General features: G+C 40.8%; 1 protein-coding gene across 2 annotated transcripts in view; it reads right to left on the reverse strand.

The window, feature by feature from the left end:
• Positions 1-223: 223 nt before the first annotated feature.
• reep3b (receptor accessory protein 3b) overlaps positions 224-19,758 on the reverse strand; it is a 75,492-nt gene continuing 55,957 nt past the window's right edge. For both annotated transcript variants that reach the window (XM_068052427.1, XM_068052428.1), the window contains 5 exons: positions 17,450-17,570; positions 15,855-15,968; positions 13,422-13,569; positions 2,152-2,303; positions 224-1,349 (listed from right to left, as the gene is read on the reverse strand). In XM_068052427.1, coding sequence (XP_067908528.1) covers positions 1,281-1,349; positions 2,152-2,303; positions 13,422-13,569; positions 15,855-15,968; positions 17,450-17,570 — 604 coding nt within the window. In that variant the 3' untranslated portion in view covers positions 224-1,280. The remainder of the gene's footprint in view (positions 1,350-2,151; positions 2,304-13,421; positions 13,570-15,854; positions 15,969-17,449; positions 17,571-19,758) is intronic.

A 19,758-nucleotide genomic window follows, 5' to 3' on the forward strand; every position in this document is an offset into this window, starting at 1 on the left:
CAGTATACTCTACTTGTAATAACAATGTTGAGAGTTTGTACAAAGTCAGTGAATGAGTTCACTGGTTGCAAAATACTGTTGTATAGTGAAACTATTTTTTGGTGGATATAGCGACTTCAATACAAAATTTGGAGCGATGGGCAATATTGGTCCTGTACACTCCCACAAGTCAAAATGCAGAAACTACATAAAGTATGCAAACATTAAGAGACTGAAGCAAAGCTTTTACTATCAGAAGTAAATTTATTACAATAAAAGATTTTAATCTTGCACTAATCTGTACATGTATTGCAGCTCAGCTGCATTATACATATCAAAATAAAGCCAGAAACTTCAGTTAAAGTTATGAGGACCTGGTAAATAAATAGTCATATACTACAAAGCCAACACTAATCTGAATGTCAGAATCCCAAGAACACAATATTCATGAGGACACACAATTTCCCAAAGTACGTGCTACTGAAATTACATATTCTATATTTAAAGTGTAGAAAATTGAAGGATATACAGCATATACCAACCAATTTAAAGTGCTGAAGGCACCAATTAACAGTTACAAAATTTATAAAAACATGCAATTAGTGTTGAATATATTTGCATTTGAAAGTACTAAAAGTTTTGCATTTTGGCTTGAAATATACACAACGCTTGAAGCATGCCATCTGAAACACATGCACACAACACAATATGAATATTTCAAATATTAACCCAGAAAGTTAGCAAATTACTGAAAATGCTGTTGTAAGTATGGTTTCTGAATCAAGTGCACACTTCCATGACAAAAATGCATTTGGAACATTTGTCTTTTTTGTTGTTTTTAAACATAGCTCAAAGACAAGGTTTCCATGAACTACTCTAGTATTTCAGAAAATATGAACTATTTTCAGGATTCAAGTATTTCATATTTTCTCCTTGAAATAATCAATCTACTACTTGTTTGCCCAATTCTCCTTTGTACTATTCCTTGGTTAACCTTTCACCTGAAGTAGTACCAGAGTAAGTTTGTGAAAGATTATTTTTCCTTTTAATGACTTAAAATTGCCAGTCAATAATGTGCACTATTTTCAAGTCAATGATCACAGGACACCTGTACAATAAATGCAGTCCTTATTTACTGGGCCAACTCAATGGGATCAGTCAGGAAGACAAGAGAGTAGGAACGTAGGAACCACTGATTGGCAGCTTTTTTGAAAATTGAAGTATTTACAGCAGAACTCAAACTGCACATATTCAGGTCAAGTCACGATCAGTAGAAACAAACATTCAAAAAATGTTTCACTTCATCCTGTGGTGATGTAACTACATTGGGGTCTCTTCTTCGCTCTCAACTTCAGTGATCCATACCGAGCCTGCAACAAGATGTGTTCGATACATTTACTTTAAACCAATTATGTACAAACCCTCAACATAGCTCATACTAATAAATATCAGGTGAATACAGCTCATTCTTAATTTCCCCATTATCATTCCTTGGAGGGGGTGCAGAGAAGATTTACTAGAATCTAGGGATGAGGGACTTCAGTTGTGTTGAAGCTACAGAAGTTGGGATCATTTTCCTTAGAGCAGAGAAAGTTAAGGGATTTAATGGAGGCTGTCAAAATTATGAAGGCTTTTGACAGAGTAAAGAGAGACATACTGTTGATACTGGGAGGAGACTCAGTGACCAGAGGACACAGATTTAAAATAATTGGCAAAGAACTAGCAGTCAACAGGTTTTTTTTTTGTTTTCTCTTACCATATGTTATGATGAACTGGAATGTATTGCCTGAAAGGGTGGTGAAAGCAGATTCAATGATCTTAAATCTGTGCTCTCTGGTCACCAACTCTCATGCCATTGTAAAGAGTTACTCTGTGAAAACCTCTCAATGTTGAACACCTCTATTAAATCCTTTAACCTTCACTGCTCTAACAGAGAACAATTCCATAATTTGATGGAAACAAATTCCATATTTGTACCAATCACCTGGCCCATTTTAAAATTCATACTCACTGAACAGAGCTTATAAATACTGCAGCTAAAATTTAACATTTAGAAATACACAAATTAAGAATGAAAATTGTCATTAATACATGTACAATATATTGGAAGAAATCAAAACAAACATTAAGACAGCAGGAGACAAGTCTGAAGTTAGAGAACTGAAAATTTACCTCTTTACGAAAGCCTCTTTGTTTCACTTTAAGGCTCTGTGATCGTCGGAGGTATTTTTGGGAGGCAATCTCATCATCTGAATGAGCACCATCATGTTCCACCTCTGATGGCTCCTTACCATCCACTTCGTCGTCAAAATCAAAATGCCTGCCTGAGAGATGAAATGGCACTTCAGTACACATGCTAACCACATCTTACAGTTCCTCTTATTAACGTTAGTTTATGGATGTGGAAGTCAGTCTGTCAATGGACAAAGCAGATGTTGAAGTTCATTCCCACATTTTCAGTGTTTAAATTTTACTAATATGGAAAATGTACATTGCACTTGTCCAACTGTCCATGAGGGGGCACCAAACATCTCAGTGCCCAGACCACATAGCGACCAAAACAAAGTTATAAGGCTAGATCTACAGTCTGAATGCAAGAGTTGTAAAAACCATGCTTGGCAATTTCAGAATTTCCTTTTATACAGCTTACACAACAGAATATACCATACATACATTGCACATCTGTCCATTTCCCATAAAATCAAATTCCTATTTCACCCTTCCCCCACCACCCAGCAGTAGGAAGTTACAACTTGCTCCTCCAGTGGCACGAGCACAAGAAATCTCCTTGAACATTTAGACCCTCACAGATGAAAATTAAGTGTTTAAAAGTACTTTTATTTGAAACATTACTATGCAATATGAAGAAGCAAAGTCACAAGTTTGTTTAAATTTTAAGGGAGTAATGAAAATGCATGTGATGACTCATGTATGTAAAGGCAGATCATAGGTACAGTTCTCAGACACCAACCAACCATATCATGTACTTTTGAAATTGTGTTTTCATTTCACATCTGTAACTCTCTTTTACCTGTTCTTAGCAAGTTAAGACATTATGGTTAACTGGCTAAACAAGTCAACATCAGCACCAACAGTCAGGACTGGATTGGAAGAGATTCTGCCTATCTATAGATTGATCTAATTATACTTCCAATACTGGAATTAACCAGGATATTACATAAATAAATGTGAAGTTAAGATTAGTTATCTTAAGAATTAATTCCCATAATGTTTGGTTTCTTGAAATAAAATGCAATAAAGAATGAATTCGCACTACTTTCAAAATGTTGGGACTGGCATCAATGTGGAGAACGGTTCGTTCTCGCCACAGGTGCTGCTGGAACTGCTGAGTATCGAAGGACTTCCTGCTAACACACAAGACTAGTGTTTCAGTGACCTTTATGAAGGCTTTGCATTAGGAAACATTTTATATTTGGGCTGCAGTTAAGCTCAAGACTACAGACTGCAACAGCCAGAAAACCAGAGTCCTAACACTTCTCATCACACCGCCAGTAACAAAACAGTTCTGCATGTGTGTGGCTGGAGCTTTTTAAACAGCAGCTTCACCACAGGATGGCATTCTCCTGCACATCACATGCAACCAACTTGAGTAGGGACTTTCATACCATTCGATTTTAATGTGTGCGGTGGTCAGACTGGGAGTGGACTCAAGTCATACTACCATTATTGTGCTGAGGCATACCCAGTGACTACTCTTTATAGTTCTAAATTTGGACAGATACAATTCCTGATAAATGAAAGCTTCAGTTAATGGTTACTAAACCCAAGCTGAAAAAACTTGGAATTCTTGAGGTGAGAGTGACTGCCCTTGACATCAAGGCAGCATGTGACAGAATATGGCATCAAGAAGCCCTAGCAAAACTGAAGTCAATGGAAATCAGGGGGGAAACTCTCCGCTGGTTGGACTCATACCTAGCGTAAACGAAGCTGAGGTTGTTGGAGGTCAATCATCTGAGCCCCAGGACATCACTGCAGGAGTTCCTCAGGGTAGTGCCCTAGGCCCAACCATCTTCAGCTGCTTCATCAATGATCTTCAATCATAATGTCAGATGTGGGGATATTCGATGATTGCACAATGTTCAGCACCATTCGCGACTCTTCAGATACTGAAGCAGTCCGTGTAGAAATGTAGCAAGACCTGGACAATATCCAGGCTTGGGCTGATAAGTGGCAACTAACATTCGTGCCACACAAGTGCCAGACAATGACCATCTCCAACAAGCGAGAATCTAACCATCTCCCCTTGACATTCAAAGGCATTATCACTGAATCCCCCACTAATAACATCCTAGGGGCTACCATTGACCAGAAACTGAACTGGAGTAGCCATATAAATACCGTGGCTACAACAGCAGGTAAGAGCTAGGAATCCTGCGCTGAGTAACTCGCCTCCTGACTCCCCAAAGCCTGTCCACCATCTACAAAGCACAAGTCAGGAGTGTGATGGAATACTCTCCACTTGCCTGGATGGGTGCAGCTCCAACAACACTCAAGAAGCTCGACACCATCCAGGACAAAGCAGTCTGCTTGACTGGCACCCAATCCACAAACAAACACTCCCTCCACCACTGATGCATAGTGGCAGCAGTGTGTACCATCTACAAGATGCACTGCAGCAACACACCAAGGCTCCTTAGACAGCACCTTCCAAACCTGCGACCTCTACCAACTAGAAGGACAAGGACAGCAAATACTTGGGAACACCACCACCTGCAAGTTCCCCTCCAAGTCACACACCATCCTGACTTGGAACTATATCGCCACTCCTTCACTGTTCTTGGGTCAAAATCCTGGAACTCCCTTCCTAACAGCACCGTGGGGTTACCTACCTCCCATGGACTGCAGCGATTTAAGGCAGCAGTTCACCACCACTTTCTCGAGGGCAATTAGGGATGGGCAATAAATGCAGGCCTGGCCAGCGAAGTCCACATCCCATGAATGAATTTTTTAAAAATTACCAGCCCATTGTCAAGAGTTGGTACCAATGGCATAGGTAGAAAGACGGATGAGGTCCTGCAAAAAGAATTTAGGGAGCTAGGCAGATTAAAAAGCAGGACCTCAAAAGGTTGTAATGTCTGGGTTTCTTCCGGTGCCATGGGCTAGTGCGTATATGAATAGGAGGTTAGAGCAAATGAATGCATGGTTGGGGAGATGGTGCAAGAGGAAGGGCTTTAGATTCTTGGATCACTGGACCTGTTTCTGGCGAAGGTGGGATCTGTAGAAGATGGACGGGTTGCAACTGAACCAGAATGGGACCAACATCCTTGCTGGGAGGTTTGCGAGTGCTGTTGGGGTGGGGGGTTTAAACTAATTTGGCAGGGGGATGGGATACAGAGTGGAAACACAGTAGGGGGTGATGTACAATCAAATATAAATGTGAAGCTAAGTCAGTTCGGAGGACAGAGTAAATGTAGATCTGTTAAGGCTTAGGCAAATAATGCAAGGCTGGATTGTATCTATTTTAATGCAAGGAGTCTTACTAGTCAGGCAGATGAATTAGGGCATTGATTAACACATGGGAATATGATATAATTGCTATTACTGAGACATGGTTGAGGGAAGGGCAGGACTGGCAGCTTATTATCCCAGGGTATAGAATCTTCAGACATGATACAGGAGGGGGTAAAAGAGGAGGTGGCATTGCACTGTTGATGAAAGAGACAATTTCTGCAGTCAGGAGGGATGATATTTTAGAAGGTACCTCTAATGAGGCCATATGGGTAGAACTTAAAAACTAAAAGGGGGCTATTACTTGGCTGGGAGTGTACTACAGGCCTCCAAACAGTCAGGCAGTGGTAGAGGAGCAGATATGTAGGCAAATCTCAGAGGTGCAATAATAACAGGGTAATAATAGTAGGGGATTTCAACTTACCCTATATTAGAGGGGATAGTATTAGAACAAAAAGCTGAAAGGGGGCAGAATTCTTAAAGTGCATTCAGGAGAGCTTTTTGAGCCAGCACGTAGAATCCTACAAAAGGAGGAGCGGTACTGCGACTTAATCCTAGGGAATGAAGCCGGACAAGTGGTAGAAGTGGCAGTGGGGGAGCATTTCAGGGATAGTGACATATAGGATCTGGAAATAAGAGTACTGAATTGGTGGAAGGCAGATTTCAATATGATAAAACAGGATCTGGCCAAAGTGAACTGGGAGCAGCTTCTGATAGGAAAGTCTACATCAGACCAGTGGGAGTCATTTAGAAGGGAAATTGTGAGGGTTCAGGTGCAGCATCTTCCTGTAAAGGTGAAGAGTAGGATCAACAGGTCAAGTGAACCCTGGATGTCAAGGCTTATAGAGGATTGGATAAGGAAAAAAAAAAGAGACGTACGGCAGATTCAGAGTGCTGAAAACAGCAGAGGCCCTAGAGGAGTAGAGAAATTATAGGGGAGTACTTAAAAAAAAGTAATTAGGAGAGCGAAGAGAGGGCGTGAAAAATCACTGGCAGACAAGATAAAAGGAAAATCCCAAGGCATTTTATAAGTATGTTAGGGGCAAGAGGATAATTAGGGAAAAAATGCAGCCCATTAGGGATCAAAGAGGCAATGTGTGTGTGGAGCCGGAGGACATAGGTGAGGTTTTGAATGATTACTTTTCATCTGTGTTCACTATGGAGAGGGACGATGTAAGTGTATTGATCAGGGAAGGGGATTATGATAAATTAGCATTGAAAAGGAGGAAGTATTAGCTGTATTACCAGGCTTAAAAGTGGATAAATCCCCAGGCGAGATGTATCCCAGGCTGCTATGTGAGGCAAGGGAGGAGATAGCGGGGGCTCTGACACAAGTTTGCAGATCCTCTCTGGCCACAGGAGAGATACCAGAGGATTGGAGGACAGCGAATGTGGTACCATAATTCAAGAAGGGTAGCATGGATAAACCAGGTAATTACAGGCCGGTGAGACCAACATCAGTGGAAGGGAAATTATTGGAAAAAATTCTGAGACAGGATTAATCTCCACTTGGAGAGGCAGGGATTAATCAGGGATAGTCAGCATGGCTTTGTCAGGGGAGATTGTGTCAAACAAATTTGATTGAATTTTTTGAGGTGATTAGAGGTGTAGATGAGGGTAAAGCAGTTGATGTAGTCTACATGGACTTCAGAAAGGCTTTTGTTAAGGTCCCACATGGGAGATTGGTTAAGAAAGTAAAAGCCCATGGGATCCAGGGTAACTTGGCAAATTGGATTCAAAATTGGCTTAGTGGAAGGTGGCAGAGGGTGACGGTAGAGGGTTGTTTTTACGAGTGGAAGCCTGTGACCAGTGGGGTACCACAGGGATCGGTGCTGGAACCTTTACTGTTTGTAGTGTACATTAATGATTTAGACATGAATATAGGAGGTATGATTAGTAAGTTCGCAGACAACACGAAAATTGCTGGCGTCGTAAATCGTGAGGAAGAAAGCCTTAGACTACAGGACGATACAGATGGGCTGATAAGATGGGCAGAGCAGTGGCAAATGGAATTTAATCCTGAGAAGTGTGAGGTGATGCACTTTGGAAGGTCTAACAAGGCAATGGAATATACAATGGATGGTAGGACCCTAAGGAGTACAGAGGGTCAGAGGGACCTTGGGCTGCTTGTCCATAGATCACTGAAGGCAGCAGCACAGGTCAATGTGGTTAGGAAGGCATATGGGATACTTGCCTTTATTAGCTAAGGCATAGAATACAAGAGCAGGGAGGTTATGTTGGAGCTGTATAAAACACCGGTTAAGCCACAACTGGAATACTGTGTACAGTTCTGGGCACCACACTATAGTAAGGATGTGATTGCAATGGAGAGGGTGCAGAGGAGATTCATCAGAATGTTGCCTGGCCTGGAGCATTTCAGTTATGATGACAGACTGGATAGGCTGGTGTTGTTTTCCTTGGAGCAGAATCGGGGGGGACCTGATTGAAGTATACAAAATTATGAGGGGCATTGATAGGACAGATAGGAAGAAACTTTTTCCCTTAACGGAGGTGTCAATAACTAGGGGGCATAGATTTAAGCTAAGGGGCAGGAGGTTTAGAGGGGAGTTGAAGAATTTTTTCACCTAGAGGGTGGTTGGAATCTGGAACACACTGCCTGAAGGGGTGGTAGAGGCAAGAACACCCATGATATTCAAGAAGTATTTAGATGAGCACTTGAAACGCCATAGCATACAAGGCTACAGGCCAAGTGTGGGGAAATGGGATCAGTTAGGACTGGTGAGTGATGGTGTGCGCAGGCGCGTTGGGCCTGTTTCTGCGCTGTAAAACTCTATGACTCTAGGAGTTTCATTGCTCACAAACATCACATTCCTTTGTGTTTATAAGAGAAAACCTTGTAACTGAAAACAAAGTATCGAGTGAATAAAAACCCTCCAGTCATGGAAAAAGTGTTTTTACCTCAAACCAAATATTATTTGTTACTTTAATGGACAATTACCACATTCATTTTGAATTTCTAAAACCCAAGGTCTAAAAATAGAATGAAATTCACATGCTCCTTTGGTGAGCATCCAAGTGAAACAACCTCAATGCGGTTTAAACTCCATCGCCAATTCTTTTTTTTTACATGGAATTATATAGAATATGCAGCACAGAAACAAGTAATCAGCAACTTATATTTTTGTTTCTGAAGGCAAACAGATGGTCGGCAGGAGTACACTTAGAGATGACAGAAAGCACGGTTGAGTAGGTTGAGGCAGCTAGACTAGATGGGGCAAAGAGGTACTTCTAGAGAGTATGGCCAATTTAGCTGAAGGAACTCCCATCAATGGTGGAGTAGAATGGCCATATACAAACTGAAAGACACAGGATTGGAGCAAGTATTGGAGTAAGTTGTCAATGCAAGGTGAGGAGAGGCAATGGATGGATTTATAAAGAGAGCAAGGATATGAATTCTATATACTGAGGGACAAGGATTGAATGGAGATCTGGGAGGACAGGGATGAATGACAAGTAGGACTTGGTGCAGGATAGGACGTGGGTGGTCAGCAAGTTCAGCATTGCAGAAAACCAAGTGTGGGTATGATATTCAGGTGTGGTACAGGAGGATGATGTTAGAAATGGAGCAAGGATCTCGTTAATGAATAGGATGAGAGGTTTGAAGCTCAGCTCAGGAACAACTAGCCAGTTACACATTTTTGAGTTCAAATTGAGTGAGCAGTCAGGGAAGGGGATGGAGTCAGAGCAAACACAGAAATCTATGCAAGTCAAACAGAATGCTTCAGTCTTGCCATCTTCACCATGGCCCATTCACTTAACATCCCTAATGTTACTAATCTTGAATGATCTCCCACCACCCCTCGGTACACTGATACCAAAATAATCAACTTTGCCTACATATCCCTCCTTCTGGTTGTGCTTCACCCTACTCTTATCATCCTTGACTTAAATCGCCACCCACATTATGATCTTCTAACAGATCTAACACTTATTTTTAACACTAAGACTCCATTCCCTCCTGAGAAAACTGCTTATAATTAATTCAGACAGCCTCATTTTGAAAGCATTCACTGAATCAACTCAATCAATTCCACCATCACTTCTCAGATTCAGCAAGATGACATGAGCACAAATGAAATCACATAGGTCTTTGAGTAAGTGCACAACCAAATTTAAAATGATAACCATGAACACAAGAAATAGGAGAAGTAGACCAACTGGCCCAACGAGCCTGCTCCGCCATTCAACATGCTCCTGGTTAATCTTGTGCTTCAATTCCACTTTGCTGCTCACTCCCTATATCCCTTGATTCCCTGCAAGGCCAAAAGTCTATCTATCCCAGCCTTAAATACATTCAATGTTGGAACATCCACACCCTCTGGGGTAGAGAATTCCAAAGATTCACAACCCTTTGAGTGAAGTAATCTTTCCTCATCTCAGTCCTAAACGATCGACCCCTTAGTCTGAGACTGTGCCCCCGTGATTTAGATTCCACGAACAGCAGAAATTACATCTCAACGGCGACCCTATCAAGCCCCTTCAGAATTTTGTATGTTTCAATTAGATCATCGCTCATTCTTCTAAACTCCAGAGAAAACAGGCCCAATTTACTCAGCCTCTCATCACAGGACAATCCCCTCATCCCAGGGACCAATTTAGTAAATCTTCGCTGCACTGCCTCCAGTGCAAGTAGATCCTCTCAAATGTGGTGACAAAACTGCACACAGTATTCCAGGTGTGGTCTCACCAAAGCCATGTACAATTTTAATAAGACTTAGTTCTTCCTTTACTCCAATCCCCTTGCAATAAAGGCCAACATGCCATATGCCTTCCTAATAGCTTGCTGCACCTGCATGTTAACTTTGTGCGTTCCTTGTACGAGTACCCCCAAGTCTCTCTGAACATCAACACTTACCAGTTTTACACCTTCTAAAAAATATTCTGCTTCTCGATTTTTACAACCAAAGTGAACAACTTCACACTTCCCTACATTATACTCCATTTGCCATCTTGTTGCCCATTCACTTAGCCTGTCTATATCTCTTTTCAGCCTCTCTACATCTTCCCCACATCTTAGCATTCCACCGAGCTTTGTATCATCAGCACCCTTAGATACATTACTCTGTCACTTCATCCAAGTCATGAATATAGTGAGGCCCCAGCACCGATCCTTGCAGCTCCCCACTATTCACTGCCTGCCAACTTGAAAATGCCCCATTTATGCCCACTCTGTTTCCTGTCTGTTAACCAATCTTCCATCCACGCTAATATATTATCGCCAACACCATGAGCCCTTATCTTGCCTATTAATCTTTTATGTGGCACCTTATCGAATGCCTTTTGAAAATCCAAGTATACATCATCTACCGGTTCCCCTTTATCTACCCTACTAGTTATATCCTCAAAAAACTCGAATAAATTTGTCAAACAGGATCTCCCTTTAGTAAAACCATGCTGAATTGTTCTAATCATACTATGCTTTTCCAAGTGCAATGTTAAGACTTCTTTAATAATAGTTTCCAGTATCTTCCCAACGACTGATGCTCAGCTAATTGGCCTGTAGTTCCCTGTTTTCTCTCTCCCTCCTTTCTTGAAAAGCCGTATATTATTTGTCAACTTCCAATCTGAGGGGACCATTCCTAAATCTAAGGAATTCTGGAAAATCATAGCCAGCGCATCCGCTATCTCTGCAGCTATCTCTTTTAGAACACTGGGATGTAGGCCATCTGGTCCCAGGACAGAAACTGTTGAAGTACTAAAAAAAAAAACTCTAATCTAAGGTCCAATCACCAGCAAGTTCTGTTTATGGGATACTACTCTTTTTAGGCACTCGTCATTACCAAGAATATTGTCACCATCTAGAGGGTTTATACTTTAATAAATGAATCCAGCCACATTAGTGCAAGGATATTGCCATGGCAAGTATACCACTTGGTAACTGAAAATATTTTCAAGGGAAAAGCAGACTAAGCAAGAAAATTCATGTTTTCCACTAACAAGAGAAATAACAGGTGGATGTAGTGGGGAACTTCAAGCATGATGAGAAAATCAGAGAACATGAGCTGAAGTCAAAGGATAAATACATAATCACAAAACCTTTCATGCTTTGACTATCTGTATCAATTGCCAATTGAGTAGGAGATACAGGGATAAGGACCCGAGTTTGGGACAAGGTCAACATAAATGATTAAGCTGGATACACAGAATGTCTTGTTAGAATTGCTACAGTCTTATGAGTAACAATGGTAATCCACTTGATTGTTTCAACATTAAAACAAGAATTCTTCGCAAAAATGGAAGTTTCATCTGTGAATAACCAATACAGGATGCACTTACACAAGTTCAGTCAGTGCAGATTGGGCTTTGCACCAATACTATACAATATAAATCTGGTGTCAAGAACTGATCTAACTCCTCTAGGGATTAACATGCCTTATGTTCTGGTTTTTGATCAGCCACTCCACCTATCCACCCCACCCCTCCCCGATTCTGAATTTAGGCCAAAGGGACATTGAAACTGTGGTGGTAGTGAAATCACCTTGTATCAATGCTACAGTCGTACTACAGAGCATTCAGAAAGCAACTGATCATCAGGATACACAGGCACCATTATAAAAAGACAAAAAGGTTCTAATTTTTAAAACTTCAAGTTTGAAAAATGATACTGATGTCCCTTTACGACAAACCTTTTCATGATGCATTTTGCATTTCAACAGTGTGGACATCTTTTTACATAACATATAATAGTGTAAGTTTGTGGTAAGAGTTTTTGGCTTACAAAAAGCCACTTCTAAAAATGGCAGCCAATAGTTGGAAATATGTTAGATTGCCAAACATACATAATATCAATGTCAATGCCCTCAGAGATACTCCGTATCCACAGCCTTTCGAGGGGTGGGAAATTGGTTGGGGGGGGGGGGGGGGGGGCGGCGCGGCATGGCACAGCAGGAAAAACAGTTCCGCTACCATTAGTGTGGAAAAAGTGCTGAAGCAATCAGTAAGTTGAAGATAAATATACATGTTAACCTAATCACATGTTGCAATTCAAATCTGGCAGACAGCCAAACTTCCCAGATGTCAAGGCTGGGAAAGCAAATAGTTCCCTCTTTTATACCCAATCTCAAAATCAAGCTAAAACTCAGGCTAGCCCAGCCAAACCCTCAGGAGGATACTCAACTGCAATGAAGTACTAATCCCCATACTAGGGATTTGTAGTCTCCAGAAGCAGGAAACAATTCAAAGCCAATTAATTGGCCATTATGCTGTGAATTTTACAGTTCACGAATTTTTTTTTTAAAAACTTCATTTATAAGATGTGGGCATTGCTGGCAAGGCCAGCATTTATCGCCTGTCCCTAACTGCCCCCAGAAGATGGTGGTCAACTGCCTTCTTGCCAACTGAGTGGCTCGCTAAGCCATTTCAGAGGCCAGTTGAGAGTCAATCACATTGCTGTGGGTCTGGAGTCACCTGTAGGCCAGACCAGGTAAGGACGTCAGATTTCATTCCACAAAAGACATTTGTGAACCAGATGGGTTTTTATGGCAATCCGATAGTTACCTGGTTAACATTACTGATACTAGTTTTTTTATCCCAAATTTATTTAATGAATTGAATTTAAAATGCCCCAGCTGCTACAGTGGGATTTGAACTCATGTCTGAATCATTTGCTCAGGCCTTTGGATTACTAGCTCCATAACATAACCACTGTGCTACAGTCCCCTGAGACAGACTTCAGTCTTAATCTGGTCCAAATTCAAACCCAGATCTCTCAGAAGTAACTGAGCCACACTCTAAAATGCAAGGCTGCAGGTGATCTCACGGAACCCCAGTTGCCCCTCTCCACCTTCTTTCTTTCTTACACCCCCAACCCCCCAAAAAATCCTTTAGGTTTGTTACTTATGCGGTCCAGCTTCACTTGGTGGTTTATTCCAGAAAGTTACCCCAAGCCACACAACATCTCATGACTTTTCAAAAAATAATTTTGAATGTTTGTAGTGTGTTTAACTACTTACGAGAGTCCTCCTTCAGCAGATGTTTCACCTTCTTTCTGGTATCTGCAGCACTAGTAATGGAGCGATGTCCTACTGGCTCATCACCTTGTATTGCTGTTAAGTCATGCATACTTAAACTTCTCAGCCTCTCTGTGATTGCACCTTGACTCTGCACAGCACAACAAAAATATGAGATCATAAACCCTTCAACTTTCATCAAGTGCATTTAAATGTTTGAAAACTTTATTCAATGATCATACTTTATTACAAAAAACAAAAAAAGTGTCTGCCTTCAGCCTCAGTGGATACATAGACCAACTGGAAGAAATATTGAAAGTGGCGCTGAGCCAGAGACCAGGAAAGTGCCAGGTTTAATCCCAGATCTAGAATGAGCCAATGTCAGCTGGGCCACTGCAGTGGGATGACCACTCCCAGACTAGAAGATTTAAAAAGAGTTAGGCTGGGCTCAGATTCCCAACTGCTATCCAGTGACCAGTGAAAGTGTGCAAGTGTGGACACCGGTTGAGAGTCAGGTCAAAAAGCAGGTGTGATGGCCACCACAGTCAAATACCCGATCGCATTACAGTTCAGCCTCTCGTGAATAATGGTCACTTTGACAAGCGGCTAACTGCCACTGCCATTGAAGTGCACCAAGCATTGCTCGCATCCTTCAACACAGGGGATGGATGAAGAGAAAAGAGGAGGAATGCCCACCCTTTTCCCTCCTAAAAATTGCTGGTCTCATCTCAGGACTTTTTCAGATGTCTGCCAATACATCGAACACAGTCGTGGAATGCAGCACACAGTTGCAACACAACAAACTACACAGGAAAGTCTTTCTACAAAAGATCTATGCAAAATCCAAACTAAGTGCCAATGGCCATTATTTAATTAGAAATAAGGAAGAGATAAATACACAAAGAAAAATACTGCAGGGAAACAGCAACTTATTGACATGCGATGCTACTAAATTCCTGTTCTTTTGCAAACACCGTTAAGATGGTCTTAGTACAAAAGTAGCACTTACTGGTAAAAAGCAGAAGCTGTGTATCATTACAAGTTAACTTCTACTGGCACAACCTTATGAAGAAGTTTAAGCAACTGGCCAGTACTTTATTCTCTAGAGTGAGCACAAGCAAGAAAGTTTTAAAATGGTTTTGAAATGTTTTAAGTGGGGAACTCCAAACAATTTGTGCTTTATCTAAAATTTGTAGGCCAAGAAATTATTCTTCAGAGCATGAAGCAACAAGCTCCAAGATTGACACTGACTGATAATGGGTTGGGTTTTATATAGTCTCCAGGATTTTCATGTGTTGGCAAGCTAGGACACGGTAATCAGAAGACTTCACCTTTCCAACTCAAAAATTCAATCTGTACCATCTATGCTTTCAATTTGTAATCCTAAATTGACGGCCTCAGCGATTAAAAATAAGCTCCAAAGTCCCCATGCACATGTTCACTTTTCAGATTGACTACTGTTCACCATAAAGTTTTGAAATTCCTCTTGAAACCCAAAACATATACTTTTATTTAAAAAAAGCTCTGAATAGAAATCTTGAAAGGGTAATGAAAATTGGAGTTGCAAGGCTCCTGAAGAGAATATCATGCTGCTAGTAGCTTTAAAAGCCAGCAATACAATCCCACTTATTGGAATCTTCCCAACTACAACAAACATCCAATTTTAAGGCTAATAAAGTAATTAGTGCCATTCACCCATACCTTTAAAAAAGTATAGCAGTAATTATCCATGTCAAACTATTTAAGCCAATAGTCTCATTACCTCAACTCGAATGGGCCAGTACAACAGCAGAAAGCTGAGCAACAATCCTGCAAGACAGTTTGCAAGTATAGGCAAGAGAAAGCAATATCATAGTTAGAATAAAAGACAGAAAAGGAAACGACAAGCTAGGCAAGAATATAAAATTTTCCATAAAACTGTTGATGCAGAATTGAAGTACAGCGGCATCAACTCAGACTATTAAGTGTCCTTTGGAGGTTTAATAAATACATACCTTAAAGACAGTCTAATATTGAATACATAAACTAATGAAAACTAAAAACTTCTAAACTGTCTGGAGATGAGGCTTGCGGTGTTTAGGAAGGAGGAGGATCTTCACACAAAACTGAAAAAAAAAAATTCTACTGCATTCTCTTTTCCTTTGTGCATTCCCCTTCAACAATGCACACTCATACAGCAAGTGTTATACATACTAAGACAGTGCCTGTGCTTTCTCCTTCGTTCTTGTACCACACTTCCACACATACCTTGAAGCTAGAACTTTGAAAAATAAACCCTGCAGCCTGAATGCAGGACGGGATAAATTCCATAAAGGGCCTACAATGTTATATTCAGGTGTTAAATCATTATGGGATTTCTACAAAGAAATAATCCAGGTTTTCAACTTCAGTAATATTCAATAACCTGAGACTCTGCAATAAGGGCACGTTACTTGCCTTCACTGCAGCAGACACAGCAGCAGTTGCAGCTATGTTTAGACCTTGCTTTCCAAATTTCACCATTGTGTCATAGCTTCGATCTTTGGCTTGACTAATATAGTCATCAATATCCTGTAACAAAAATAATTCACATTGCATGAACCTGCACCACCATATTTAGTAGTTAAATATGAGTTTGAACATTAAACCTTTCAGACTATTATGCAGAAAAAGTGTATTGCTCAAATAGTTGTCTACCTCATTTTGACTAAAAACAAATATTTTTTCCAAAATGAAAGGAGGGAGAGCTAAAAGTGTTTATTTTGAAAACAATGTTAAAAAATAATTTGCATTTATACAGCACCTTCCACAATCGGAGAACATCCCAAAGTGCCTCACAGCCCAGGTACTTTTGAAGTGGCCATTGCTGGAATGTAGGAAATGCAGCAGCCAATTTGCACACAGCAAGGTCCAACAAACAACAATGAAATAAATGACCAGATAATCTATTTTTATTCATGCTGTTAGTTGGGGGGAATCCACATTGAAAACTCCCCTGCTCTCTTGAATGCCATGGAGCCTTTTATGTCCATCTGTGAGAGGAATGAGACCCGAGTTTAACGTCTCATCTGAAAGACGGCACCACAGACATTGGTGCAATACTGAGAGTGCTGCAAAGTGGATTATGTGCTCCAGTCTCTGGAGAGGGGCTTGAATCCAGAACCTTCCTATTCAGAGGGAATAGCACGACCACTGAGCCAAGGCTGACACATGGGTGCATGGAAAGCGAATCAGCTGTGGACTGGGTGGCACATTGGCCTTTCACCTGGACTTGAATTAAACCTGACTAATAGGCTGAAAGCGTCTTTTCTTTTGATTCCAAAAGTCCTATGTGAATTTAAGTAGGCTCAATCTACCTCCCACTTAATCTGGTTCTAATTGACAAAACTACTCAAAGGTCATAGGATGGCAAGTGGAAATCAAATAAGTCACACTTGTGCATTTAAAGATACCCTGCTGAGGGTGGGGCTAAGAAGCAGCTTAATCTGAAGCTAGTCATTCCATACTAGACCTGAAAGCACTTGACACCCCAAACTTGGGAACTGTAGTATTTCCAAGTACCAACAGTCCTCATCTAAAGAGGCCAAATGCACTCAAAAATAGACTGCTGCCATTCTATTAAGTCATCCCTCTGTACAAGCAGCAAACCATTTCTCACACATAGATAGGAGTAAGTCAAAATGTTATTATAAGCTTCAAAACACTTAAGGTTAGTTTTCCATCCTTAGTTGCATTATTTTCACATTTGCATGCATTACTCTTAAAAGTAAGTTTTTGGTCAAGTAATTATTGCTAACAGGAGCATAATTTACGAGCAAAGCAGCAACCCAACAAAAAGCAAAGACGACTTTAATATGATCTATTTTACAAAATTGCAACTGATGTTTCTTTGTACACTGTGGCACATCTTCAGTTTGCGCGTCATGTCCTAGAAATCAATACAAGTTCAGATAAAACTAACAATTTAAAATACTTTTCACAAATATGATATAGTAGTAATGGGGGTTATTTTAAGAACTGTGCTTAGATTTAGCAGCAACTGAAATACTTACTTGTTCACGGGAGGAGAGGAGAGGATGCAGAAACTTTCTGTAAAGTAAACTTGCACCTCGAGTGTATGGAGATAGTAACCAGATAACAAATGCCACTTTAAGTTCATAGTACAGTGGAAACCTGAAAACCAAGAGCAACTCTTATAAAACTAAATAGTGTCGCAGATGTGCATTTAAAAAGGTACCCTGACAAAACTAGAGAGACATCCTAGCTAATTTCAAATTACTTACTCTATGCCTGCTCAGTTCTGTAAAACACAGCTACAGCTTGACCCTTTGAAACATATCTAGGCTGGAAACAAAAAATAAATTTTACAGTTGCAAAACCTGCATTGTTGCAATTTCAGTTTCGTACAATTTCGCCCCCATCCCTCCCCAAAAAGCCAGGAAGTATGCTGCAATAATAGACACGCAAATCATAGGCAAGTTTTTAAAATAAGAACTTGCGGCGGGAAAAAAAAAATCACCATCATTCTTTGAAAGAGTGCTTTCTCCTTAAACCGTTGGAGTCAACACTGCCCCAGATCACATTGTGCAGACATCATATGAAGGACCATCATACTGGATGGTGGCCCTCCATGTGCCATCATTTGGCTTCAGCTATTTACTAATCTATGCTAACGACTTAGGTGAAAGGACCGAGTGCAACATATCCAAGTTTGCTGACGATAGAGTCAGGTGGGAAAGTAAGCGGTGAGGAGAACACAAAGAGGCTGCAGAGGGATATGGACAGGTTGGGTGAGTGGGCAAGAACATGACAGATGGAATACATTGTGGGGATGTGTAAAGTTATCCACTTTGGCAGGAAGAATAAACATGTGGAATATTTTTTGAATGGAGAGACTGGGAAATGTTTGCATACAGAGGGACCTGGGCGTTTTTGTACATGAATCACAAAGTTAACAAGTAGGTACAACAGGCTACACTGGAGTGCTGCGTGCAGCTTTGGCTTCCTTACCCAAGGAAGGACATACTTGCTCTAAAGCGAGGGCAATGATGGTTCACAAGACGAGTTCTTGGGTTGAAGGGTGTCTTCTGCATAGAGACTAGGCCTATATTCCCTAGAATTTAGAAGAATGAGAGGTGACTAATTGAAACATAAAATTCTTAAGGGATTGATGCGGAGAAAATATTTCCCCTGGCTGAGGAATTCAGAACATGGGATCAGTCACAAAATAAAGGGGTCGGTCATAGAGGACTGAGATGAGGAGAAATTTCCTCGTGCAAAGAGTTATGAATCTTTGGAATTCTCTACCCAGAGAGCTCTGAATGTTCAGTTGTTGGGTAAATTCAAGATTGAGGTCGATAGATTTTTGGACAATGAGGGAATTAAGGGCTGTGGGGGTACTGCGGGCAAGTGGAGTTGAGGTAGATCAGCCACGATCTTGTTGAATGGCAGAGCAGCTTCAAAGGGCCTACTCCAGTTCCTATTTATGTTCTTATAGTCTCCCCCACAGTTTAAAGGCACGCAGAGCATTAGTTCTCTTTTAACTAATATCATGATAACAAAAAATTAGAACACTACCCTATGCATGGCTAACTGGACAGTTGTTTCAAGGATAACCCATAAGCAACCACCAAAGGGGCAGGTGGAATGACCCTAACAAAGCCACTGGGTTTTCCAACAGATAGGAATGCAGTGGAGAATACAGTCCATCAGCTATTTGCTGAATTCATTTGGAAACTGGTTTCTCAAAATCTTGGAACCATGGGCAACAATTAACTAACCAAGCCTGATGGCGGAACTTGGTACAATTCATATGAAAAAGTCAATGTTCTGCAAGCATGCATATAATGGGAGCCACGTGCTTGTTTGGATTTATATGGAAATAAATCACCGTCTTCAAATAGTTCCTAAGAATCACTGAGGTTCAGAACAAAAGTCAAATTGGTAACCTCACCAACTCAGTAAATATTTTCCATGAGCAATTAAGTTTACACAAGCTGTGATTCAAAGAATGATTCATCAATTATTGCAGAAGTTAAAATCCAAAATCAGGACGATATGCAACCAGCTGGAATTCAATTTTTAAAATCTCTTCCCTTGCCCCACCCTCCCCAACCCCATGCGAAGCTGTATCAAAATCTTTACTAATACCTGAACTCGCAGCATCTGAGTTCCCTTATTTGTTTAATTCAATCCATTATGCCCTCAAAGAAATCCAACAGATGTCATAATTGGCCTTCCATCTATAAAGTCATGCTCATCTTGTTAGTCCATGTTGCGAAAGGTGCTTCAATAGTTCCTCTGCAGAAGGCCCCGTTTTTTCTGTCACTGGTATCCTGCTTATTGGCTTATAGCTTTCAGC

This window comes from Heterodontus francisci, chromosome 20 (genome assembly GCF_036365525.1).
Source record: "Heterodontus francisci isolate sHetFra1 chromosome 20, sHetFra1.hap1, whole genome shotgun sequence".
In the NCBI taxonomy this organism is placed as follows: domain Eukaryota; kingdom Metazoa; phylum Chordata; class Chondrichthyes; order Heterodontiformes; family Heterodontidae; genus Heterodontus; species Heterodontus francisci.